The sequence below is a fragment of the Cervus elaphus genome, chromosome 18 (assembly GCF_910594005.1).
Source record: "Cervus elaphus chromosome 18, mCerEla1.1, whole genome shotgun sequence".
In the NCBI taxonomy this organism is placed as follows: domain Eukaryota; kingdom Metazoa; phylum Chordata; class Mammalia; order Artiodactyla; family Cervidae; genus Cervus; species Cervus elaphus.
In genome coordinates, this window is record NC_057832.1 from 98,961,761 (window position 1) to 98,988,780 (window position 27,020).

The 27,020-nt window shown below is 40.6% G+C and overlaps 2 protein-coding genes across 3 annotated transcripts; one reads left to right on the plus strand and one right to left on the minus strand.

Annotated features, from left to right (window-relative positions):
- Positions 1-22,782, plus strand: CALU (calumenin). 2 transcript variants are annotated; one of them, XM_043872154.1, is made up of 7 exons: positions 1-125; positions 7,217-7,448; positions 12,267-12,460; positions 16,440-16,606; positions 16,809-16,869; positions 18,692-18,891; positions 20,392-22,782. In XM_043872154.1, the coding sequence occupies exons 2-7, from the start codon at positions 7,228-7,230 to the stop codon at positions 20,494-20,496; spliced, it is 948 nt and encodes a 315-aa protein (XP_043728089.1). In that variant the 5' UTR covers positions 1-125; positions 7,217-7,227; the 3' UTR covers positions 20,497-22,782. The 2 variants fall into 2 exon arrangements, with proteins under 2 accessions (XP_043728089.1, XP_043728088.1); XM_043872153.1 differs by lacking the exon at positions 12,267-12,460 and adding an exon at positions 12,534-12,727.
- On the minus strand, positions 22,658-26,883 carry OPN1SW (opsin 1, short wave sensitive). Its single transcript, XM_043872152.1, has 6 exons — positions 26,527-26,883; positions 26,062-26,230; positions 25,581-25,746; positions 24,928-25,167; positions 23,857-23,999; positions 22,658-22,669 (listed from the first exon to the last, which is right to left on the minus strand). Exons 1-5 carry the CDS (start codon positions 26,879-26,881, stop codon positions 23,880-23,882), a joined length of 1,050 nt encoding a protein of 349 aa, XP_043728087.1. The 5' UTR covers positions 26,882-26,883; the 3' UTR covers positions 22,658-22,669; positions 23,857-23,879.
- Positions 26,884-27,020: the final 137 nt, after the last annotated feature.

Below are 27,020 nucleotides of genomic sequence, written 5' to 3' on the forward strand. Positions count from 1 at the left end.
GCCGTCGTGGAGGACAGCGGCGGGGCGCGGAGCCGCTTCCGGTTGGGCGGGGCTTGCGCGCCAGAGCTAAGCCGGTGGCAGAGCGGCGGCAGCGGGATCCCGAGCTGTGGGTGCGACGGAGGGAGGTAGGTACCACGGTGCACAGTCTCTCCGCCGCCGCCCCTCCCTTTTCACTTTCTTTCTGTCTTCTGGGCCTCGCTCCCGGCGCGGCAGGGCTTCTTTGGCGCGGGGTCCCGGTTTCTGCCCTCTCGGGGTTCTGAGGCCTGAGACTGCTCGTGACTGCCCGGCCTTCGGCGTGCAGCCTGGGTTGGAGGCCGCCGCTCGCCTTCCCGCGCGCTCTAGGAAGGGGCCTAGGGCCCCGAGAGCTCCGGCTTCCCTCGCTGCGTCCTGTGGGGGTAGTGTTTTGTCCCTGGCTTGCCACGTCCTCTGGCCCTGAGCCCCGCCAGTCACCAGCTCCCTCATCCTAAAGGGTCACGCTTGTTTGTCTCCTGAAGGTCGGAGGGCAGTCACATAGCGTTATTGTTAGAGCTCCCTGCCACTTCCCACGCTTGGGCCTGCTTGTGTCCGCCAGCTCCGCCCCAAGGCCACATCCCGAGAGGACATCTGCATCCGCCAAGAAAGTCGTGTTCGCTGACTTGGAGGGTGTAGAAACGAGGGGGGAAGAAAGCATGCAGACCCTATGTGATTTTTCTAAAAAGTTGTATATAATTTTAAAGAAAAGACGGATATCTCTAGCATGTTTGGCTTCATGCCTCGGTCAGCGACGGAAAATAGTTTTAAAAACTCCAGTAAGGAACTGTATTTTTACATGGTTTCGTTGCTTCTAGCCCCAGATCCTAGTTCTGATTTTTAGCATGCTGAGTTCATAAGTCAACTTAATTCCCTACAGCTACCCTTATCGAGTCGAGTGATTTTCAGTTCCGAAAGCTGCTTTTGCTTCAAGGCAAAAAGCTCCCTGGATCCCCTGCTAAAACTTTAGTAGGAGTTTTGATCTGAAGTCCTAAGTGTATAAAGTCCCAGGATAATGTCCTTGAGAATTGAGTTGCAGTCACTTCCTGGCATGAACCATAAAATAAGCATGAGTTGGAAATAAGGTTTCTTGTGATTTGTTTTTGTAGCTTAGAGATAGAGAACCATAGGATTTCTGACACATAGGATTGTGACACTTGACACAAGGCAAATGCACGTTTGACATCATTTGGTAGATTTAGTTAACCAAGGACGAAACGATGGTCATCGTTGAAGAATTTATATATATCTAGTACTATTGCGGCTCCACAGATAACCTGTAAATTGTACTTGTGTGGAGAGAAGATGAGTTTGTTTATCTTAGCCTAAATCTGAGATTTACAGGGATTCAGGGGTATCCAACAGGACTGTTTTGAGAATCACTAGGAGAAATACGAGCTAACAAAGATGAATTGAGTATGCCTGAATGGCTAGTAAACTTATAATCATCACTGTTAATGTAATCACTTGCTTCCATTTATCCAGTGATGTGTCAAAAGATACTCAGAGTATTTTCTGTACATTGCATTGGTACAAGAGATCAGTACATTGATTTTAACATACGTTTTCCTCTGTGTGTGGCACATGCATGGTTGTGCCAGGGTGTTGGAAGCACAGAGGTGTAGCCAGGAATAACCATTGAAGATGTTTGCTAGGCCATAAGGTCCTAGTTCCAGTCTTTCTATGAACTCTTAAATACGGCTGTTGTTGATGTTGTAATTTACGTATTAGAGTTAAGACAGCTGAAATAGCACTTTTTTTGTTGCTGACTGATGACCAGATCCAGTAAGGGGAATTGGGGAATGGGGAGCACTGGTGGCAGGCAGGGGCTATATTGCTGCCAAGTGCAGTCCAACTAGTGCAGTAAAATGTGTTAGTGTACGAACAGCACAAGACACAGTGTTCGAGATTACGATGATGGATGTCTGACTCTTCAGCTGTATCCCACCAGCCTCCTCTGTCCTTGGAATTTTCCAGGGAAGAATTCCAGAGTGGGTTGCCATTTCTTTCTGCAGGAGATCTTCCCGACCCAGGGATCAAACCAGCAACTCCTCCGTCGGCAGGCAGATTCTTCACTACTGAGCCACAGGGAAGTCCATTAGGGATTATAGAAGAGTATTAATTTATATTTAGCTGAGGTCCCTGCCTTCCTAAAGTACATCCATAGAGGAGCTAAGGAGACAACTTAAGATAACCTATGATCATTATTGTGGAGTGGTACAAAGAAGTTCTATAAAGTTCTTTAGAGGCCTATATACAGACCACTTGCAGCTGGAGTGATCATAGTAGATAGGTCTTTTCATCTAGGATTTTAAATTGTTTATTTACATTTGGTGCTAAAGGAAGATTGAGCTAAAATAACTACCAAATTCCCAAGAATTTTGTGTGTGTTACATATGCACAGCAAAATTACAACCAGGAACCAAAACTCTTGCCCTTACATTTTACATAGCTTTCCTTTGGCAGTTAACAATTTATTGAAGTTTCATCAGCCCAAAGGAAACCTTTATTCTCCCAGGGTTTCTCAAATTTATTTCTTAAGGAAATTTTTGTTACTCTGTAGCAAGAAAAATTTTAAGTTTGCACTGCGTTGCTTTGGTTATAGAATTAATGAAACCTAAGTAATAGCCATTTCAAAGCTTTTCTCCTACAGCCAAATTTTGCACTTTTATATGCTTGGCTAGCTTATAAATGTATACCCTCAGTCACACAAATGATTTAATTAGAATGTATTAATGAACAGTTTGTTCCATTGATTGCTAGAGAAATGCTGAATATTAAATAGTTTGTCATTATTATAACTCTCTTCAAATCATGAAAGGTGCTGTTATTAACTTATTATGATCCATTGGTGGTACTGAAGTCTGGAAGTGAAGAATGTCAGGTAGATCCCCAGGTGGCTTTAATTCCTAGACCTTATAACAAGAACTTTAGTATAGTTAAATTGCTATCAGACTCTTGCCCTCAATTCCCAATTGAAGTAGACACTTAAGCATTGAGATTCCTCTTTTGCTGCACTATAGAGGAATGCTTCCCGCTCCGCCCCCCCAATATCCAACTCACAGAACTGGAATTTTACCACCACGCCCATTTCTCCTACTGTTAACACTGAGCAATGAGTCTTTGGTCAACTGGAATAACTGGGTTCACTCATTGTTAATGTTCTTGAGAAGCTGAATTTAATCCAGACCTCTGAATTTCCCTGAAACAACTTATTTTTAACTGTTCTGTGACCAGTGCATTTTTATTAAAAATGATTGGGAGGGAAGGGAGAAATGGCAAGAATTTAAAGCTCTCAGGAAAATTTTTGAATGGGTAAAACTGATTCTTAAGGCTTATCATTGTTACTGAAAGAAATTCAAGTTTATGCTATTACCTTTCTCTCCTTACAAATTTACTGGAACAATTCATGAAAATAACTTTGTAGGAGACCATTATGGCTGACATGGTGCAAAAGTATGGTAATAACTTGGTACCTTTTCTGTTCTAGCCCTTTATTTATGTCTCTAACATGGCACAATGAAATAGAAATATATTACAAGCCACATATGTGGCTTAAATTTACAGGTGAGGGACTTCCCTGGTGGTCCAGTGATTAAGATTCTGCACTTCCACTGCCAGGGGGCATGAGTTCAATCCCCGGTCAGATTCCTGAATATTTAAAACAAGGGCCTTCCCAGGTGGCACAGCAGTAAAGAATCTGCCTGCCAATGCAAGAGACAGGGGTTCCATCCCTGAGTCGGAAAGAGTCCTCTGGAGGACGAAATGGTAACCCACTACAGTATTGCTGCCTGGAAAATCCTGTGGACAGAGGAGCCTGGTGGGCTACAGTCCATAGGGTCACAAAGAGTCAGGCATGACTCAGTGACTCAACAACAACAGTTATTAATAAAGCATGTGAAATTAATTTTAATAGTTTATTTAATCCACTACATACAAAAGTACCATTCTTTTATCATAAAGTGTAACACACCACATCCTTAATTCACACTAACCACATTTTTTAAGTGTTTGGTAGCCACATGTAGCTCTCGTCCTGGACAGTGCAGGTCTAGTTTTCTGGTTTTGTTTTTCTTTTAAGAAAAAATATTAAATGTAGTCAGACATGACTTAGCAACTGAACAGTATCAACAATTAAATGTTACCCTTGGTGAGAGAGGGGCAGAATTTGAGTGAGAGAAACTTGCAAGTTATTTGAAAAATGGAAGTGGGGAGATGTATTTGTCACAACCATTGATTTACCTTTAGATCATGTGCTACAGTCCTTTCTCAAAAGAGAAAAAACAAGAAAAGTCTCAAGCAACCTAACCTACCACCTAAGATAAGTTAGAAGAAAAAACAAAAGTTAAAGTCAGCAAAGAAAGAAAGAAAGAAATAGTCGATCTGTCGTGTCTGACTCTTTGCAACCGCATGGTCTGTCCTTGGGATTCTCCAGGCAAATATACTGAAGTGGATTGCCATTCCCTTCTCCAGGGGATCGTCCCTGACCCAGGGATTGAACTTGTGTCTCCTGCATTGCAAGCAGATGCTTCTTTACCATCTGAGCTACCAGGGAGGATGGGTAAAGTCAACCAAAAGGAAGGATATAATAAAGATCAGAGGAAATAGAGATTTAAAAATAGAAGAAACCAAGAGCCTTTTTTTTTTTCTATTCTTTGAAAGGGTAGACAAAATTGATAAACCTCTGGTCAGGCCCATCTAGATCATGCAGTAAAAAGTCATACAAGCAAGCTATCATGATGGAGAAAGAGAAGGGTCTGTTAGCTTTCTATTACTTGGTTTCAGTTTGGTTGAAAAGAGAAAGAAGCTTCAGAAATAACTGCTGATGTAGTTCTTCAGGAGCCTTGTATAAGTTGTCCTATACTTTTCTCACATCTTTCGACATTATATGTCCTTTGTCTTGGGAGTTACCCTTTGTTTCTATTTGGACATTTTTATATATATGGATTTAAATAAATTTGGTAGTCTTTTTTAGTGTCTGTATTCATAAAACAAGAGTCCTTTTGTTAAAGTTTCTAACCACCAATTGGGGCTTCCCAGGTGGCACTAGTGGTAACAAACCTGCCTGCCAATGCAGGAGATGTAAGAGACACAGGTTCAATCCCTGATTTGGGAAGATCCCCTGGAGGAGGAAATGGCAACCCATTCCACTATTCTTGCCTGGAAAATTCCATGGATAGAGGAGCCTGGCGGGCTATAGTCCATGAGAGTCAAATACTACTGGCAGAGTCAAACTCGAGTAAGCACAAGCACGAACAGCCAGGAGTTGATATACATGGGCACAAAAAGTATATTTTTAAATATCTACTAAAGTACAGATTTTTCATTGCCCATTGCAGAGACATGAAGGTGAAACCATTGCTTTGGTAGGTAGTCCTTGGTGATGTTTTTAGGCACTTTGATCAATAGTAGGTAGAAACCCAGATTGCGGGGAGACAGTAGGTGGTGTGGAAACAGAGACAAGTGTTCCTGGACACCGTGTGAGTGAAGAAACAGTGGGGTCTGAGAAAGACTGATTTTGGATTACGAAGACCTGAGAAGTATTGATTGACAGAATGAAGGAACCTGTTAGGGGGCAGGGTTGAGTTTAATTGTAAAGGGAAAGGATAGAGAGATGGATACATGATAAAACGGAATCACTTGGCTTTTCCTCTGACGTTCTTCTTTTATCACTCTATCAAGATGTTAAGTCTCAATCTTAAATGTAGTTTTTCCTCTAAATCACAGTGAGTCAATCTGTTACATTTCTATATGTTACACAGTATCCCTCCCAGGCCCTGATAATGTTCCCAGGTTTAAGCATTAATTTATATTATAACAATGGGGGTTTGCAAAAGTTGTCAGGGCATTATGCAAGAATTGGTAGGCTATTATTGTGGGGATGTAATTAGTCATTTATAAAATATTCCTAGATGTGAGGTCACCTTGTTAATAGGCATAAGGAAGATACTGTTGCTATGACTGTTGATTTTTACTTGATTCTGTAAGCCTTTAACATTATAGATATCATTTGGATATGTCACAATAATAGCATAAAACTCATTTCTTATCTCTAAAGAATTTTATTTATCTAAAGAATTATTTGTAGTTTGCAGTGAAAGTTTCATTTTGTCCTGAAATAAAGACATACTTACTGTGATGTTTGAGAGAGCCACTAAATCTAATTTTGTCTCTACTGTTCCACTGGTCTGATTGATTAGCTCAATTATTGAAGTAGCTTGGAGTGTTTTTCTCCTTGGGCAGTGGTGTTATTTTACTTGAAAAATAGCGTTTGTGTCTTAAGAATAAATATGTTTTTTCCTTAAGAATAAATATGTCTCCTTTTCCAGTCGGGAGAAATGGCTTGAAAATGTATGCTACCTAATAAAATAATTTTTATCATATTGTTTAAAAAGTACACACAAAAAGGTAACGTACTCATTTAGAAAAAGGAAGATTGCACCACAGAGCACAGTATTAAAGTTCACTTCGTCCCAGCCTCACCACCCCACCCCCAATCTCTTCTTCAGCCTAGGGGGTTGTTGCTATTTATAGATAGATGTTTATCTTTCCACACCATTTTCATGCATATATGTTATATTTTATACAAATATAAGCAACCCGGAGAGGTTAGTTGATTTTTGCTTTTTATATAAATGAAATCTTGACATAGTTTTGCAACATGCTTTTGTTGTTTTCATAAACTTTTCTGGAATGTAACAGTCACTATATCTACTTTGTGGTGTTCGTGGTGGTTTAATATGTATTTACTAATTCTTTGATTTAATTCCTTTTTCATTTTTTAATCATAAAATATCATCATTGATTAAAGCATCTTTGTATATGAATTTGGGTGTTTTGATGGAATAGCATGAAAAAGAACATTGATAAGCTTTCAGAAGCATGTGCATGCACGCACGCTCAGTCACATCCCCTCTGTGTCCACAGGTTCGTTTTCTGTGTCTGCATAAAGGGAGACTGCTTATAAGATGGATGTTCCTTGTAATTCCTTGTTCCTATAATTCCTTGTCAGCCTACAATCAGATGAAGGAAAGTGGTGAAAATTTCTCAGAGTAAAACTAGAAAGTCTTATATTCTAGCATACTTTTTTATGGGTTAAATAATTATATTTAGGATTATGTCAAATTAATAATTTTCCTGGGTCTGAGCTTTTAATTTCCTGTTGAGTTATTGAGCATACTGAGGGAACTCCCTTTGTTTCTCTAAGGTCTGATCACCATGGACCTGCGGCAGTTTCTTACGTGCCTGTCCCTGTGCACAGCCGTTGCCTTGAGCAAGCCCACAGAAAAGAAGGACCGTGTACATCATGAACCTCAGCTCAGCGACAAAGTTCACAATGATGCTCAGAGTTTTGATTATGACCACGACGCCTTCTTGGGTGCTGAAGAAGCAAAAACCTTTGATCAGCTGACGCCAGAAGAGAGCAAGGAAAGACTTGGGTAAGGTGCCAGCTCTCGGGGGCTGGTTAGAATAATGACCTTTCTTTATAAATCAACTCATTCTTTTTTTTCTCTTCTATCTCAGTCACCCAGTAAAGCTGTACTGAACTACATCTGCTGAAAGCTAACCACAGAATTGCTCCCACTAAAATTTAATCTCTTTCCTCATTTCTCCATTGAATAACAGTTCTTACCTCATTCTACAAAACAAAGTCATTAAAGTGCCAGATACTATAGGGCTCAGCTTAAACCACATCATCTTGATCCCAAAGGAACATTACATGGGGATTTTATCAACACTGTTGCTTTTAATTTTTAAAAGCAATCTGTGACCTCTATGTTGTTGACCATGCCAAGTCTTTGAGTGGATAATAAACTGCGAATTAGACCCCTAGACTGACTAATTTTGGTAGTTTATGATTTCCAAGGATGTCCTTCACCCTGTTTGGTTCATTCTCAGGTATTTGCTTAATTAAAAGCAAAACCAAACCAACCTTGGCTTTCAAAAGGTTGTGTTAAGCTGTGATCTTAATGTCAGAGTATGCGTTGCTCTTGGAGTGAACAGCTGGGCCATCGTCAGTTTCTGTGGCTCTCTCCCAAGGTATCTTTTTACCTAAATAGTTGATTTGGTAGAATTCCAGTTGATTATTTCTAACTGAGGGTCTGAGAATGTCTTTTTTAGTTCTTTCAAAGCCTTGCTTTTTAAGGAAATGCAGGTTAATTGGTGAACATTTTCTCCTCAATGAATAGTGACCATCTGTGTAGCTTTCTGAACTAAATTTAACAGAGTTGTCTGAAAAGTTATACCACATAGGAATTTCCAGAAATATTTTTCCCATGGATAGTGCTATGATTAGAAGACATTATAGGGTTTGCTTTGAGTGGTACTTCAAAATAAATTTATTCTTTCAGTGAGTTATCTGCCAACTGAAGGATACAGTATTCTTAAACACTGACAGAGGTAATCAAAAGATTTTGCTGTGTAGAATGAGAAACTTGTCCAAAACGTTGAAAATAGAGAAAACAGGCGTATCAGTTAGTCTTCTGCTAGGTTGTTTTTTGCTTTGAAGGACTGTGCTCACTTTTAATCTCCTAACTGTGCTAACATTCCAAGCTGAAAATAGGGGTGCATGAGGGTGTTCTCAGTCTTCATGTCTTGCCTGTTAATAGCATGCATGTCCAGCCTAGATTTTGGTCTGCACATGTCTCTGCAGAATTACTGTCAAATGATGAAGGGCCTTTAGGTTTGGTGTCAAGCGGTGTTCTGGCCCTGTGCAGGTATTGGAATTCCTCTGCTAACAGCCTTCAGTAGAGAAAAAAATTTTTCTTTTTAGTCCTCAGTAAACATCAAAAGTTCAACACATGCACAGACTCCATATTTGATAAGAATAAGATGGTTAAAATGATGTTTTTCATGGAATGTGTGAATGAACCAAATACTGTTTGCTTCTCCCAGATTTGGAGATAATAACAAATAGCCCGTTAATAAGGTGATACACTGTTGAAAGCAAGAATTCCAAGTGAACTTTTTTTTTTCTTTTAAATTAGCTTACTATGGCATTTTTGAACGTTGTTTGGTATGTGACTCTACACCAGAGGTTGAGTATGACAATTTCCCCTTTCCATCTATCTAGGAGGCCAGTAATTATTAGGAAATAAGATCATTGTTTATACCTCTAGTTGCAAAAATTCACTACTATTTTTAAATCTTTAGTAATAATATCTAAAAAGCTATGGGAAGCACTTAAAAACAATTTTTAACATCCAGGTTTTAGTTTCTTTTCCTTATGAATAATGTTGACAAATAGAACATTTTTTCTTGTATGTATACTCTCAACCTTGCCCCACCCCTAAGCAGTTTAAATATACTTAATTTTCATTTATGTGTTCTTCAAATGTTGATTTATCCATTTTGAGGTGGTGGTCCTTGGTAAAATTTTCATTTATTTTGATACAGAAATGAAGTAGAGTGGTTTTTTGGGTCACAGGCCCAATTCCTTTGGCAGTCTAATGAAAGCTGAAGTGCAAATGTGTGAATATGTATAAGATTTTGCATGCTGAAAATTTCTGGAATATTTTGAACCCTCCTGGAATCCTTTTATTGACCCAGGTTCTTAAAAAGCCAAAGGATTTGGCTTTACGCCTTTTGAAATGGAGAGGCTTATGTCACCTCTTAGAAATGACATAATACTCACTTAAGTGCATAGTGTCTGTCCTAGAGTAAACGCTTATTTAGTGGCATCATGCATTTGTAGGGTTCTCCAGTGTCATAGAAATACCATACCATTAGCTTTATAAATTAACATGGAGTTTTTTAAAGATCAGAGTTTAGAGCTTCATGCCAAAAATAAGCCGTGCCCATTTCCAGTGTACTTTGACAACTGCCTGCAGGCTGAATAACTAGAAAGATAAGGATAGCTTTTTTATATTTAAATGGTTGCGTGGTTATTTTTATTGTTGTTTTTAAAATATGAGACAGACGATATGTGGCCCACAAAGTGAAAAATATTTATCTGACTCTTTCAGAAAAAGTTTGCTAACATCTGAATTGAACCATTTGGGATATTTCTGTTGGTATGAATAGAATAGCATTCAGCCAACTTCATTAGGAAAAGCCCATCTTAAAGAGTCATATGCCTTTTTATCTAAGTGATCCTTCTCTTTAGGCTATTAATAATGGTTTAAAATTTTCTTTTCGGAATAAGTACCTTGCCTTTTTTTTTTCTTAATAGGACAATGGAACGCTTGGTAGCCAATGCCTTTCAGACACAAACTGGATTCTATTATAGATAATGTAGAGGTTTTTGAACAGGTAGAACTTAATCTGTTGGGGCTTCCCTGGTGTTCCTGTGGTTAAGATGTGGGGCATGGGTTCTATTCCTGGTCAGGGAACTCAGACCTTGCATGCTGCACAGCACAGCCCCCCAAAAAGTAAGAAAAGCTGATTTATTAGTATTGTTAAGAGTCTACAGATTCAGGTTGCAAAAAAATTTTTGTCCCATGTACATGTAGATACAGAGGGACATTTGAGGTAACTTCTTACTATTTTAGGGGGCTTCCCTGGTAGCTCAGACCATAGTCTGCCTGCAATGCAGGAGATCCAGGTTTGATCCCTGGGTCGGGAAGATCCCCTGGAGAAGGGAATGACAATCCACTCCAGTATTCTTGCCTGGAGAATCCCATGGACGGAGGAGACTGGCAAGCTACAGTCCATGGGGTTGCAATGAGTCAGACACGACTGAGTGACTAACACTTACTTACTGCTTTACCTTTAAAAAAAATATTTTAGAGTAAAAATTATAAGATTCTCTGAAGGAAAATGCTTGTTAATTACAGGATTTAAGTAATAGACAATCATGGCTAACAATGTATCAATCAATATCAAAGTGAATTTGTGTCACTTATATTCTCTGATTCTAATCACTTTCCAATGTTGTATTCATAAGAAGAACACAGACTGGGAAACGACATTAGCTACCAAATGACAGTCTTTTTCAGTCCTACAAATAATAGAGCATAGGAGAATCCCAAGATTTCAATTCCATTAGAAGTTTTTTTTTGAACAGTAGAAAAATTATTTATTAATTCTTGACCCTTGAATTCTTTCTAAAATATTCCATGTGATGAAATAAGTATGCATAATGGACTTCTACTGTGTCAATTCCATTAGAAGTTTTGATTTAAAGTTCTTGTGGCTTGAGCCTCCCTACAAAGAGCCAAGGGGCATTTACCTGATCTTTTCCTGGCTCTCTTAAAGAATGTAGTCAGTGAATGTTGCTGTTCTTAGGACATTAAATAATTGGTGTGTAAAATTTAAAAAAAAAAAAGTTCTTATGACTTTACATAGGCAGTCTTAGCTTCTGTAAGTAAGCAATTGCATCTTTAAACAGAAGTTTTCAATCATGCACATATTTTGAAATCCTTAAATAAGTCTTTTAAAAATGTCTGTCATTAATATGACAGCACTGGAAGAAGCTTATGAAGAGCAAAGTATATTCATTCTTTAGCTTTGTAGTTTGGTTTATCATCTGCACCCTAACCCTCTCAGCTTATTAACATTCTCATAATCAAGGATGTACATTCTTACCACATTACTTCTTCAGAGCTCTCTGTTTTTGTGGTTATATGTAAAAATCCAATTCAATATAGTGTATAATAACTGCTAGCCTTTTGTTTTTTTAAATATGTATAAGCATGCTTATGTCTCTGTACCTATTTTGGGGTTTAAAAAAAAATCTTGACTTTAGGTTTAAGTGATCCTGGAACTATTTTTGATATCTTTATATTTTTAACAAAAGTGTTTTGGTTGTTTTTTGAAAAAAAAAACAAAAAACAAAAAAAACTGAACTTTTTAAAAAGTCTGGTTACAATTTTTGAATTTTTAGAAAACCAAGTCAGTGGTTGTGATTATTTACCCAGAAATCGAGATTCTCCTAAGAGCAATAAAGAACAAATATAAAAATTTGCATGTTGTTTGATACTAAGAGTGGAGAACGCAGATAGGAGAGGATATTCACTCCAAAATTCTGACCACTGGCTGAAACCTACGTCTAAAGGGATAGTCCGTAGTTTGCTTTTGGTTCCAAGTACACCAGCCATGGACTGTGCTTGTCTTATCTGGATGACTCATTTCAGACCAGCAACAGGCACTCAAGAGAAAAATTTTCAGTTGCCCATCTGGCAGTTTTGTTTTGGAGACAATTTTTATTTCCATCCTTTAGCCCTGGGCAACACCCGTGGCCAGCAGCACACATCTGGCTAAGTCCAGAGCCTTGTGTCCTTTTAACCTCTTGCTGGATTTCTCTGCATTTTCTACAGAAAAATTGTAAGTAAAATAGATGGCGACAAGGACGGGTTTGTCACTGTGGATGAGCTCAAAGACTGGATTAAATTTGCACAAAAGCGCTGGATTTACGAGGACGTAGAGCGGCAGTGGAAGGGGCATGACCTCAATGAGGACGGCCTCGTTTCCTGGGAGGAGTATAAAAATGCCACCTACGGCTACGTTTTAGGTAGGTCCCTACTCTCTGGGGGAAAAAGCCTTGTGGAGCCGGCACCTTGAAACGTAACTGTTTTGTCTTGTAGAATGATTGTAGATAAAATAGACGCGGATAAAGATGGGTTTGTGACGGAGGGGGAGCTGAAATCCTGGATTAAGCACGCCCAGAAGAAATACATATATGACAATGTTGAAAACCAATGGCAGGAGTTTGATTTGAATCAAGACGGCTTAATCTCCTGGGATGAGTACAGAAACGTGACTTATGGCACTTACCTGGGTAAGGGGCAAGGTGTCAGCCTGGTGGAGACCATGGTCTTGAGTCAAAGAAACAAATGGGTCAAGCAGTGAAGGAAAGGAAGAAATTATGCTTATCTTAGTTTGCTGTGCTGATTCTCCTTCACTTTATTTATTTTGAATTTGTATATTATGTATTTTTTAAAATTTGTTTTATTTTGATTTTCTAAGGTCTGACATCTTTTATGTCTTTTAGCATTTCAGATATATTTCCCCATTTTTTTCTTGCTGTCATCCCTCAAAGAGACCATTTTTGGAGTAAATTCTCGTTCAAAAGGCTGCATTGTTCCAACAATGCAAAGCAGGAGGCTTTGAGATGTCTCTTGACATGGTCACATTAAAGTGTTGGACCTGAAATTTAAAGCAAATTAGATTTCTTTGTAACTGGTGAGAATAGGAGGAAAATTACTGTCTTCCCTTGCTAAAGTAAAGATCAAATCTAATGGCTTTCCTTGATGAAATTTAACTATTTCAGTATGTCTGCTTACTGAAGTTTAGAAATGAGTATTTCCCATTTGTTTTCTCTGACACATGAGTTTATTAGCCTGCTTTGCAAATACTTCGAGGCAAATCAATGTGACTTTGATTGCTTTTTGTTGATTTAGTAGCTTGTATGCTTGGGCCACCTGTTAGTAATTTTCTTTTACTTATTCCACTTGCCTGCTGTTAAATGCTAGGTGGCGATCTTACCGAGTTGATGACTTAGGGTGTTTTTGTTAGTGATAGTCCTCTTTTGTACGTGGTCACAGTTTGAGATGAGATAAGAATGTATAAATGTTACTTCTTGCGTTTTTATTCTGGAAATTAAGTAAATTTCTGGGTGGAAGCAGGCGTTCTCCATCACTGACTAACAGGCAATGAATGTATGGTGGTCTGTTCCCCCCACTGGATAACCAGCTGTCCGTGTTAATTACAGGACTGCATGCATTTCTGGTGAACAGATTTTTATTTCTATATGGGGCTTGTTCTCATTCCTGAGACTAGAGTGGCCATCTCTCTCATGCTTGACACTTAGCCAAGAACCAAACATATCCTTCTCCCAATTAAGAACATGTGTATTAAAAAGTCAGTGCAGATAGAGAGATACCCATGCTTCTTGCTCTCTGGCTGAGACCCAGAGCTTCCTGATTTGTTTGGAATTAATTATAAATACAAAGCACTGGGTAGGCTATTGGTGATCTCAACAGAATGATGTGTTAATAAATCTCAGCTCAGACCTAGGCACTCACTGTCCAGAAGGAGTTTTAAACTCTTTTTATGATTATGTGCATACAAATCTGTTGAGAACTTTGTTACCTCACAGGGCCAATGATTCAATGTAATGAGTATTTCTACTCACTGAGACTCTGCATAAGCTGAAGCACTGGCTGGAGAAACAATGTCTTTATAAGGCATCTTTCCCTGGCGGCCTAGGGGTGGACAGTGCTGGGGTAAGGAGGCGCCTTCCAAAAGTGCTGAGGAGTTTTTCTCAGTTGAGTTAAGGTATAAATCAGCTTCTACTTAGGGTCTGCCTTAATGAATATCTGTTTTCCACAAAAGGAACATTAACCCCATCTCTGCCACAAGTAAAATATGAGATGCTAAGATATGCCCTGCCTACACCAAAACCGAAACTAGATCACGAACCTACCCTTCACTGTGTGCAAGCCAGCTGGCCCAGTAAACTGGTGCTTAGGATAGATAGGGCACTCTGAGCAGTGATGATAGGCATGCGAGTTTAGTCATTAAATACAGTTCTGTAGCTTTCTTCTTCATCCTTATATATGTGCATGTGATTCTAGTCACCAAGTTTTACCTAAGGAAAGAAAGGCTCAGCTAAGAATCTACTCTTAATATGTAAGTTGCCTTCTGTTATCTTATTTATGTTACATAGTTTGTATTGATTATTTGTTTAGAAGAAATGACTTAGTATCTGAGTAAGGTAGTATTTTCCTTAAATTCTCTGTCTCTAATCTATTATGGCTTTGAGTATACACACATAGGGTCCCCAAAGCCCCAGTTTAATCAGTAAACTGTATTATTGAATTTTGACCCTCATCAAAGAATGAAGCTTCAAGTTGCTCAACTCTCAAAATAGAGCAGTAGTTTATTGTTGTTGCTTTTTTTTTTTACTGTACTTAAAGTATGGAAAGATTGAACTACAATATCAAAAGTCAATAGTGTAGTGTTAGTAAGGGGCCCTGTGGGTTTGTTTGTTTGTTAATAAAAACTAGTGCTATATCCTTTTTTATTTGATCAATATGTTTTGAGAACAATCATTTCTTACCTTTAATGTGGTGTCTTTTACTTTTCAAAATACCTTCACATGTTATCTTATTTTGGTCCATATAGCAACTCAGATTGAAAAGTTGTTTTGTTTTTTTTTCCCCCTTTTTGCCATTAACTCCTTCACATTTTTGGCAACTTAAAGTTCATTTTTCTAGATTCTTATGAAGTGAAGTGAAAGTCGCTCAGTCGTGTCCGACTCTTTGTGACCCCAAGGACTACACAGTTCATGGAATTCTCCAGACCAGAATACTGGCATGGGTAGCCTTTACCTTCTCTAGGGCATCTTCCCAACCCAGGAATCGATCCCAGGTCTCCCACATTGCAGGCAGATTCTTTACCAGCTGAGCCACAATAACTATTGCTTGTGCAGTTCAACATCTTAACAGATAGGTCCAAATTCAATTTGGTTGTAATCTAATATTTATCTTCTGTAACAGATTTATTGAAGTATAATTGACATACAGTTTATTGCACTGCACATATTTAAAATGCACAGTTGATGAGTTTTGTCATATGTGTATGCATCAGTGAGCCCCTCACTGTAATTAAATACTTCCATCACCCCCAAAAGCTTCCTTGTGTCCCTTTATAGTCCTCACCTTCCTCGTGCCCTGTCCCATGGCATCCGCTGATCCCTCTTCTGTAACTTGATTTGTTTGCATTTTCTAGAATTTTATAAAAATGAAGGAAGTGGGGGTAGTGAACAGAACTTGTATCTCATGGTATGTTTCTGAATTTACCAAAGAAACTAAAATGTGACCTTTCAGAGTGGCGCTGTTCTGGTATTGAATCCAAATGGCCTGTAATGGGATAGAAGGCCTTTGATATCTGGCTTCTTAATGAGAGCCTAAATTTTAATAAATATTTAAATAATGTTTCATAAACAGCAATAGTTAATATATATTAAAAGTCAGCTCTGTGCCAAGCACTGTTTGAGGCACTTAACTTCTATTTATTTGCTTATTTAACCTCGTAACAATCCTGTGAGGCCAACTCTGTTACTGTCTCCATTCTGCAGATGAGTAAATTGAAGCACAGTTAAGTTACTTGTCCAAGGTCACATGACTAAGAAGAGGTAGAGTTAGTATTCAAATCCAGACCATGTGACTTAAGAGCCACCACTGCCCCTTGGATATAACTAGAAAACTGAATCCCTCTACTAGCCTTAATATCAATAACAATGAAGCATTTATGTAACGGATCACATAGTCCAAGAGCCAGGGTTCCACGTTGAATTTACATTCAACTCAGACCTGACTTTGTAGTCTTTGATCACCAAACCTGAATGTCTTTATACTGCTGTAGTTTTCCTGAGTAACCAAGTTAATTCTTCCATGCTAGGTTTATTATTCTTGGAAATTTATTTCCATACATTTTCATGTTTTCTGGAAGTCTTTTAAGATTTGACCTAAATTTTTGTTTCCTAGATGATCCAGACCCTGATGATGGATTTAACTATAAGCAGATGATGGTTAGAGATGAGCGGAGGTTTAAAATGGCAGACAAGGATGGAGACCTCATTGCCACAAAGGAAGAATTCACAGCTTTTCTGCACCCTGAGGAGTATGACTACATGAAGGATATAGTAGTACAGGTGGGTGAGAGCGAGGATTCTCACTGGAAACTTTCTCTTTTTGTTGCTTACACGCTTTGCTATGGTTTAACCATACTTGATTATATATAATAAACACATATATATGTATGTGTTTACTTTAATGAAGCACAGTTACTTGTCCTAAATTATTGCCTGAACTAATTTATCCAGATATCAGATCTAATTATTCTCTTCTGTCTAGGAAACAATGGAAGATATAGATAAGAATGCTGATGGTTTCATTGATCTGGAGGAGTATATTGGTGAGTCTGTTTCTAGTGTTTTTCTTAGAAGAAGCTGGGAAACTTTGAAAGATATGTTCACCAATAAAAACAATCTACCCCATGGGTCAACTCTTAGCACATCATTAACTCAGACCAGCGTGGGGAATGGTGGGTCATGATAAAGTATTGAGTAGCACTGGCCAATCAAAATGTGAATGTGAGCCCCAAATGTAATTTTAACTTTTCTATTAGCCACATCAAAAACAATGAAAAGAAACAGATGAAATTTACTTCAAAAGTGTATTTTATTTAATCTAATATTCCAAAATACTAGTTTCCACATTATCAAGGGTTATTTTTTTTCTTTTTTCACACAAGTCTTCAAAAGTTTATTTGACATTGTAGCACATCTCAGTTTGGACTAGCCGCATTTCCTTTCCTCATAGCCTGATGTGGCCAGCGGCTGCTGTAGTGGACTGCACTAAAATAGTGCATCCCAGAGGCCCTGTGGAATTGACACTGAGGAGTTGTAGGGAACCTAGACTGGTATTAGGAAACTAGGGAACAGAACAGAAGAGACACTTGGGTGAATAAGCAACCAGGAGTTGTTGATTCCTCTTAGTCTTTCCTTTTCACTGTATTCTATTCATATTTTCTGTTGAGGTTTTTTAATTTGTTTCCTTTTGTCCTTTTTTTTTTTTCCGACCATGCCATGCAGTTTGTGGGATCTTAGTTCCCCAACCAGGGATCGAACCCCACCCTTAGCAGTGAAAATGTGGAGTCCTAACCACTGGACTGCCAGGGAATTCCCAGTTGTTTGTTTTAGATGCTGTACCTTCAAGGCAGTTTCTCTCAAATACAGCTTTTTTCTTTTTTTTTTTTGCCTTGCCGCTGTTGGCGTGTGGAATCTTAGTTCCCCAGTCAGGGATTGAACCTATATCCCCAGTATGGAATCTGAACCACTGGACCACCAGGGAAGTCCCTAAAGTTATTTTTATTATCCTCAAAAATAATTTCAAGATTTTCTCATTGCTTTAAAAAAAAAGAGCTGCCTCTTACCAAGTAGTTGACCAAATTGTTTCACAGTTCATGTGATGGGAAGTAGCATAAGACAATGCCCATCATTTTAAGAGATACATTATAAAGTATACTTAGACACTGGTTGTAGACAGTTTGACTGTTACACATTTACAGACACTTTTACATCTCTCAGGTTTTCCTGAGGATTTACAACCACATCTTTCTAAAACTAGTGGTCAGGTTAATTAGCTGCCTTGTAGTGAAGTGGAACACATCCCTGTCTTATGAAAGTTGGTCTTTACCTTTCTTGACGCTAGTCATCTCCCTTTGTTTCTGCATTTTGAAAAATATTTATTTATGGCTGTGTTGAGTCCTCACTGCTGCACGCAGGCCCTCTCTAGTTGCAGTGCACGGGCTTCTCACTGTGGTGACTCTCCTCCCATTGCGGAGCACGGGCTTTAGGCAAGCGGGCTTCAGCAGTTCGGCTCTCAGGCTTAGTTCCCCTGTAGTAGCACATGGGATCTCAGGAGTCAAACCCGTGTCCCCTGCATTGGTAGATGGACTCCTAACTACTGGACCACCTGAAAATCCCAGTTTCTGCCTTTTTTTAAAACAGTTTTCTTTGCTTATATCATTCAAGACCCAATAGCTTGAAATATTCTTTCTGTAAGATAATCGGGAAAATGCCTCACTTCATAAAGTCTCTCCAACCTAAAATACCCGTATAACTTCTGTGAGGTTCCAAACTAATGAGTGAGGAAGAAAGGTCAGATCAGCTTTGCATGGGGCAGGCTTTGAGAGAAGACACACCCATCTTATGTATGGATGTCTGTTCATACAGGTGATATGTACAGCCACGACGGAAACGCTGATGAGCCAGAGTGGGTCAAGACGGAGAGAGAACAGTTTGTTGAGTTTCGAGATAAGAACCGTGATGGGAAGATGGATAAGGAAGAGACCAAAGACTGGATACTCCCCTCAGATTATGACCATGCTGAGGCAGAAGCCAGGCACCTGGTCTATGAATCAGACCAAAACAAGGTAAGTCTGACCAGGCCCAAGCAATCTAGCAGTGGTCCAAGTCTGTCTCTAGGGGATTGCTTAAAAAATTCCTATTAATGTACATAGAGCATGTAAGATTTTAATTAGTCTAAGTCTGCTATGGAGTTAAGTTGGCGACTTAAACTTACAGGGCAGCACTAGCTCTGTGATCTCTCATTTTAGAAATCCCTTTGCCCAATGTTCTTAGCATTGGAGGAATTTAGGCCTCAGCAAGAGCCTCTGGATATAGCCTGTGCCCAGCATGCTTCATCCACTATCTTTGGAACTCCAGGAAATTTTCTTTGCCTTTTTGTTGTTATTTCCTTTGTCCTTTTACCTTTTACAGGCTCACTTTGCCTACTCAAAGCTGATTATTTCCTTCTTAAATTAAGCATGCTTGTTGTAGCTTATAAATCATTTTTTCTCTATTATAATTCAGTTCAGTCACTCAGTTGTATCTGACTTTGCGACCCCGTGGACTGCAGCACGCCAGGCTTCCCTGTCCATCACCAACTCCCAGAGCTTGCTCAAATTCATGTCCATCGAGTCAGTGATGCCATCCAACCATCTCATCCTCTGTCGTCCCCTTCTCCTGCCTTCAGTCTTTCCCAGCATCAGGGTTTTTTCCGATGAGTCCATTCTTCACATCAGGTGGTCAAAGTAATGGAGCTTCAGCATCAGTCCTTGACCAGTTATCTCAGACGGCATTTGGTTCATTGAAAGAGTGTTGTTACTACCGAGCCCTGTCACCTTTTTCAGAGAATGTTGTCCTTAAAGCAGACTGAAAATCAGTCTATGGGGGATTTTAGAATTCTGATGTCCTTTTATTTAGATTAATCTTTGGTTTTTATGTAGTTTCTTATCATTGACCCTTTTTAAGGGTCAATCTGTTTTGAGTTCTTGCTCAGTCTCTTCAGTAGCCAGGTGCTGAGACATGAGGAAAAAAAACTCATATAGTCATCCCTTGGGAATCTGGCCTAGATAATTCTTGAGATCTCAAGATCTGGACCTCCATTAGGGGTTCTGTCTGGAATCTGATTGGTAGCTAGGGCATTTTGGAGTTGAAAACTGTGCTTGATAGTAACAGATTTCATTGTCCCTGTTAGACAGTGACTTGATTCACTTTGAAGTATTTTTCCTGGCTCTTATTAACTATCTCTTACCCGTATCTGGGAGGTGTCCCACATTTTGCTGAAAAGGGAGCATTTTCTTCCCAAGAAATAAACCCATACTGCTGGCATTGACCTGTTCAGCTGTATTATTTTCATCCTTTCAACTTTCTTGATAAGGAAATAGATTAATTGCTCTTTTCTTCCCTGTGTGTATATGTGTGTATTGGGGATGGGCCATGAGTACTGAGTTCAGATTTAATTAGAATTAAATTAGAATTAGAATCTTAAACCTTGCAAGTCTTAGATCCCCTATTATATGATAGCAGTGTTTCTAAATTTGAAATGGGAACTTTATTTTGCCTCAGTTCACTGTTCTTTCTGCTTTCAGGATGGCAAGCTTACCAAGGAGGAGATTGTTGACAAGTATGATTTATTTGTGGGCAGCCAGGCCACAGATTTTGGTGAGGCCTTAGTACGACATGATGAGTTTTGAGCTCCAGACAGAGGAACCCACATTTCTTCAAAAGTAATTTATTTTTACAGCTTCTGGTTTCACATGAAATTGCGCTACTGAGACTGTTATTACAAACTTTTTAAGACATGAAAAGTTGTAACAGAAATGATCCCGTCCCCATTCCTCCTCCTCTCTGAGGGACAGGAGGGAAACCGTGCTTCTGAGGAACAACTCTAATTAGTACACTTGTGTTTGTAGATTTACACTTTGTATTATGTATAACATGTGTGTTTATTTTTGTATTTGTTCTCTGGTTGGGAGTATGATATGAAGGATCAACATCCTTAACTTACACTTGTAGGCAAACATTAGCCCTTCACTCTTTCTCAACCCTTACCATGTAATTTTTTTTTATAATTTTGACTTAAGTTTAAGCCTGAGATCAATAAGAAATGTTCAGGAGAGAGAAAAGGGAAGAAATATTCCCCACAATTTCTATTTAGAGAGATAACACTTAAACTTGCCTATTGAAAAGTATATTTCATAAGTAGTAGGGGCCATATGTTCTATTCAGTTGCTTCATGTCCAGGTCCTAGCGTTAACTGGGCAAAGACAGATCCCTATGCCATAAGAAACCTTGACTCAACTTGACTTCATTCATCCTTTTTTTCCCCCTCCCCCTCCCTGTAGGACTAGCTGTTTGCTAATTTTGTCAAGCACAGCTGTGGTGGGAAAAGTTGGGGCCAGTGTCTTGAATATCAATCAAGTAGTGAGTGTGATCTCTTTACAGAGATATAAATAGAAACAGCTGGAAAACTAAAGAAAAAATCCAAGTGTTCTTAGGGCACATGATTTTTTCTGGGTGTGCATCTGTTGAAGTGCTCAAGCCTGTCTTTATTCAATCAGTAAGTGCCCCATTCAGCTCCTATTTCCCCAGGTGTTCCAAGGAACTAATCTTGCTTTCACTGCAGTCAAAATGTGCTCCTTTCCTATCATGTCATTGAAAGTGCCTTTAATGAGAGAAACGGTCACTGAATGAGGATTCTCTTAAGAAACCCTAAGATAAAGTAGATGATTTGGACCACCTTAAAGCTTAGAACCTCCTGTTGTGGTGGGGATTTTTTTCTTCCCTTTCTCTTTTGGACAGTGGTTCAATAGCAGTATTAGTTAGGGGCTTGGTTGCAGTGTTCTTACCTTGTGGGCTGATTTCTGAAAACCACATGCTGCTGAATTTACCAGGGATCCTCATACCTCAGAATGCTAACCACTTACTCCCAGGCCTGTTTCTGTGTCAGCTGAGGAGGCAGAGCTAAGGCTCAGAGATGAGAGGGCTCTTTGGTTTGAGGACCGTTGCTCACCCTTCCTGCCTTTGACCCATCCCTTCCTATGTCCCCATCTCCCTGCTGCCAAAAAACGTTTATCATGGATCAACATTGCCAGTCCTTATCAAAGAGAGGGACATTGTAGAAAGAGCTTAAAGAAATCACCTCTGTTCCCAACTCACCTATATTTTACATAACAAGAAACTGCCTTTTTTTTTGGTCCCTTTCATACACATGGACCTCTTTTGAGAGGAATTATGTATTCCAAGTTTTTAGCCCTCAGGTTACTAAGACAAATATATATATATATATAACCTTTATTATTTCATATATCTTTCTGGATAATACATTCAGGTGGTGCTGGGTGATTATTATAATCTGAACCTAGATGTATCCTTTGGTCTTCCACAGTCATGTTAAGGCGGGCTACTTGGCCTGGTAAAAAGCCAGATATCATGTAACTCCACCCTGGCCTTTGCATTGAGCTCTTGAGAGTGGATACATTCTTTGAACCCCAGTATAAGGAAATGGAAATTCTCTTCCTTCCAGATTCCCCATTTGTATTGTTAAGAAGACCAGGGATAAATACTAATGCCACCAACCCTGGCTTGGAGAGGGCACAGCACAAATTGTGTGGCAGGAGAGCCTTGCAGGTCACTAGGTACAGAGAACCCAGGCCTTATGTTAAAGTCATGCACCTAGAAAGCAAACCTCCATCTGCTAAGATAGCGACTTCTGGATGCTGGGTGCTCATCAATTATCATTTGTATTCTAATGTCTAATGACCCTCCTGGATTTTTTTCTTTTTTTTTTTTTTTGTTTAAATCAAGCCTGAGGCTGGTGAACAGTAGCTACACACCCACATTGTGTGTTCTGTGAATGCTAGCTGTCTTGAATTTGGATACTGGTTATTATTTTTTATAGAGTGTAAACCAAGTTTTATATTCTATAATGCAAACAGGTACCTATCTGTTTCTAAATAAAACTGTTTACATTCACTGAAGGGTATGTGTGTCCTTTATTTTCTTAAGAAATGGAACTCTTGCTTAGAATTATAGCGTTATAAAATGTCACAGAAAATGGAGCTCTCCTAGAAGGTTTACCCCACCCCAACCCAGAGAAGTTGCTACCTTCTCCCAAAGTGGTTACTCTTTCCTTCCTATTCCTGAAATCTTTTAGCATCGTTACACAGCTGTAACCTTTCTCTGCTTCTCTTAGGCCATATAACTGGAGAGGAGCCCAGCTGCTCATTACATAATTGTCTGATACCAAACACAGCCATTTCTGAATGTACACACATTTATCTTGATTTTTATTTCAAAAAGACTCTTCTTCCAGGGGGTGGGGAGACAGAATATAAGGTAAAACTTTTTTGAACATTTTGTATAGTTTATAAAAAGGATTGAGATGTGCCAATTCATTTTGAGAACATGACGGGAGTTGAACTATTGACTTTAGTAAATACACAGCTTAAGACAGATAAATCGGTTTAGCCAAATAGGAGGTGTGGGGACAGCAGGGAGGAAGCACCTGGAATAATTCATGCTGGTGCAGGCATTTATGGGCATGACTGTTGCTGTCAAAATGATAGCAATTACTGGCAGTGACAGCGTAACAAAGTTCTTGCAAACTCATGTTTAGGACCTACTAAAGGGTTAAAAAAAAATTTTTTTTTAATGTCTCATTTCTAAGGTGTTTTCCTAAGTTCTGATTCAAAATGTATCATCTTTGAACAGATCCCCAGGAGGGAAAAAAATTACTGAAAAGGAAAATAATTGTCTGTACACTGAAAAATTAGCCATACTCCTTTACAATTGCCTTGTACGTAGAAATCTGTTCCCCAAATGCTATAAATTGTGCCACTTGAGATTAGAAACTGATGACTGTGGAAATGGCCCTCGAGGTGATCTGGAGTAGACCCAGCTGGAACAGTTGCTTTGTAGGTAGGAAGGAAATAGTAGGAAAATGGAAAACTGACCCCTCAAGTTGCTATCACTCCCCTTCCCATTTTCTGTGTTGATAGTGGTTTGGTTTTTGACAGAGAAAGTAGAAATGTCCTCACATGTAAAGTCCTCACTGCACACAGGCCAGTATGGCTCATTAGTTGGGGCCAACTTGGCTAGAAGAGACAGTAGACACTTCGGTTTTCTGGGAGCTAGACACTTCAGACTCATCTGTCATGGGTTTTCCACACACCATCTCCATGATACAAGCTCGGAACTAGAGGGAAAGAGCAGAGATAGTCTCCTTGGCAGACGAGTGTAGAGGAGGTAATATCAGGAAGCATGGGAGAAAAAAGATCTTTGTATCCCCATGGCCTCACACAGTGCCTTATACGTGGGATCTCCTTGAGTGGTCTTGATTATGTCTTCTCAATCCTGAGAGCTGGCTATTCCGGGCTAACACTACTAACTCTTCCTGGATCTACAATAAGAATCCCTACATGTCTGGCTAACCCCGAGGCCTCACTGTTGGGAAACCTCACAAAGCACCCTGTCCCAGGAAAGTGAAAGTGAAAGTCACTCAGTTGTGTCTGACCCTTTGCAACCCCATGGACTATACAGGCCATGAAATTCTTTAGGCCAGAATTACTGGAGTGGGTAGCCTTTCCCTTCTCCAGGGGATCTTCCCAACCCAGGGATCAAACCCAGGTCTCCTGCATTGCAGGCGGATTCTTTACCAGCTGAGCCACAAGAAACCCGAGAATACTGGAGTGGGCAGCCAGGAGAGCACTGTCAGAAGTCACCCTGCAGTACCCCTGCCCAACCACCATTACTAGAAAGTGCTCCCAACTAGGAAAGGACTGCCAGTTCTGTTAATATCCAGGAGCTTCCTCATTAGTTTTTAATCCACTTCTGGAACTGAGGAAACAAAATAATTCTCAGAGTTTTGCTCTATAAGACAGGAACCCTCCTTGATTTGTCTGAGTTTGGGTTATTAGCTTCAATTCAGGATTTGGGGTAGGCAAAGCAACTAAACCCACATGCCACAGCTACTGAAGCCCAGGCCTAAAACCCGTGCTCCACAGCAAGAGACGTGCTGTGACCGCAGTGAGAAGCCCCCTGCTCACCACAACTAGAGAAAGCCTGTGGGCAGCAACAAAGACCCAGAACAGCCAAAAACAAATTTTTTAAAAGGAGAACTTTACCTGCTTATTCATGAAGCAGTAGATGATGGGATTGTAGACACAAGCACTCTTGGAGAAGAAGGCAGGGATGGTGACAAGCCGTAAGTCCACCCCATGGTTACGGTTGTTGACTATATACATGGCCAGGGCTGCATAGGGAGTGTAACAGAGACAAAAGGATCCCACCATGACCACCACCATGTGGCTCACCTCCCGCTCAGCCTTCTGGGTCGAAGCTGACTCCTGCTGCTGAGCCGCAACCTGGAAAGAGCACAGAAAACATCACGCCCTCTTCTCCCTGGCCCTGAACCCCCAAATCTCTTGATTTTCAACCAGGGGACCATCTGCTCTAATTGTCTCTCTGCCATCCCACCTTCTGACCTAGTTCCTCTGTTCCCCTTTCCTTGAGGAAGGCAAGATGGAGCCAGCTCTCTCTCCGGTCCATGACAGTGGAAGGAATCACATGCATCTCAAAACATCTGAGCTGGGATGACTCCACGTCACTCTTCATCTCCTCATCTCCCTGTCCCTACTTCCTGCACTGCTTTTTGATACCCCTCACCCTGGCTGTGGACATTTCTGGGTGTTTTGTGTTCTAGAGCACATACCCACTCTTCCCTCTCATCTAGAGCCCTGTGACCCCTTCCTCCCTGACCCTCACAAAAGCCACTCACAGCTCTGAGGGCCCCCAGCAGCTGAGAGTAGGAGAAGCAGATGAGGGAGAGAGGCACAATGTAGCAGAAGATGAAGAGGAACCAGGTATAGTACTCGCTGTAATATTTGGTGCCCACGGTGTACCAGTCGGGACCACAGGAACACTGCAGGCCCTCAGGGAGGAATCTGCAAGGGACCAAGCACTTGTTCACTGTGAGGCTCACAGCAAGAATTGGCAGAGTGGGAGCTGAGATTCCCGGGTTGTGTTCTCTACTTAGAACCCAGAGTTACCTCAGGCAGAGGGTATCTTCTGTCCTCACCAGCCAACCTTTAGCAATTCCAACCACAAAGTAAACCTTAGCACTTGTCTCCCACAGCCCTTTCCCTCCTCTATTCCTCCAGCTCTTTAAAAATTAGAGGTTAACAACCATACCCAACTCTCTTTCCACCCTGACAACCTGAGCTTCTAGCTAAGTCAGCATAACTGCCCTGCACTCTCACCGGCTCCAGCCAAAGAAGGGTGGGATGGAGACACCAACACCGATGATCCAGGTGGCCACGACCACAATCAGGGCATGCTTGGAGCTGAAGCGGAAGTTGCCGAAGGGTTTACAGATGATGATGTAGCGCTCAAAGGCCAAGAAGGCCAGTGACCAGCCTATCACCAGACCTGTGATGAAATGGGAGGATAATAGGGTAAACAGCTCCACTCATCCTGGCAGGCAGAGTGGAATACAGGCGGTGTGGAGAAAGCACAGACAGGAAGGGTTGGACTGGTGAGTGAAGCAGAGTTTGGGCCTCGCTCAGACCTCTGGGTGGCTCTCTACCTCAGCATTCAAAAGAACACCAAACTTCCACCCCCGGGACTCCTCTTTAGGGGTCCACTCTAACCCAACAGCCTGGCCCCTGGCCCCCATCCTGAAGCAGGGTCCTTCCCGTCCCTCCAGCTCCCTTCGCCGGCAGTACCTGCTGCACAGCCCAGGAAGGCCTCCAGGGCACAAACATGGCGGCCGAAGACGAAGTACCCGTAACAACTGTTGATGAAGACGATGAAGACAGAGAAGATGCAGTAGATGAAGCCCCCCAGAGACACGTTGACCAGAATATAGTTGAGCGGCTGCCGCAACTTTCTGTAGCGCAGCGTGGCCACCAGCACCGTGGCATTGAGTGGCGTCCCTGCAAAGAAGACAAAGCCCATGAAGGCTGCCTGGAGGTGGAAGGCCCAGACAGGGGCAAGGTGGTACTGAGGTCCACCCCACGGCCCCACCAAGGAGATGTTCTTGAACAGAAAAAACTCCTCCTCCTCTGACATCTTGCTCATGGGATGTCCCCCACCCCCTCTGATTCCTCTTATAGATCATCATCCCCCACCTCTCCTCCCCTACCCTGCCAAAGACCCTCTCCTTCAAAGCCACTTTGGGGCTCCCTGAAAGATCAGTACTGATCCTAAGCCTCCTAAG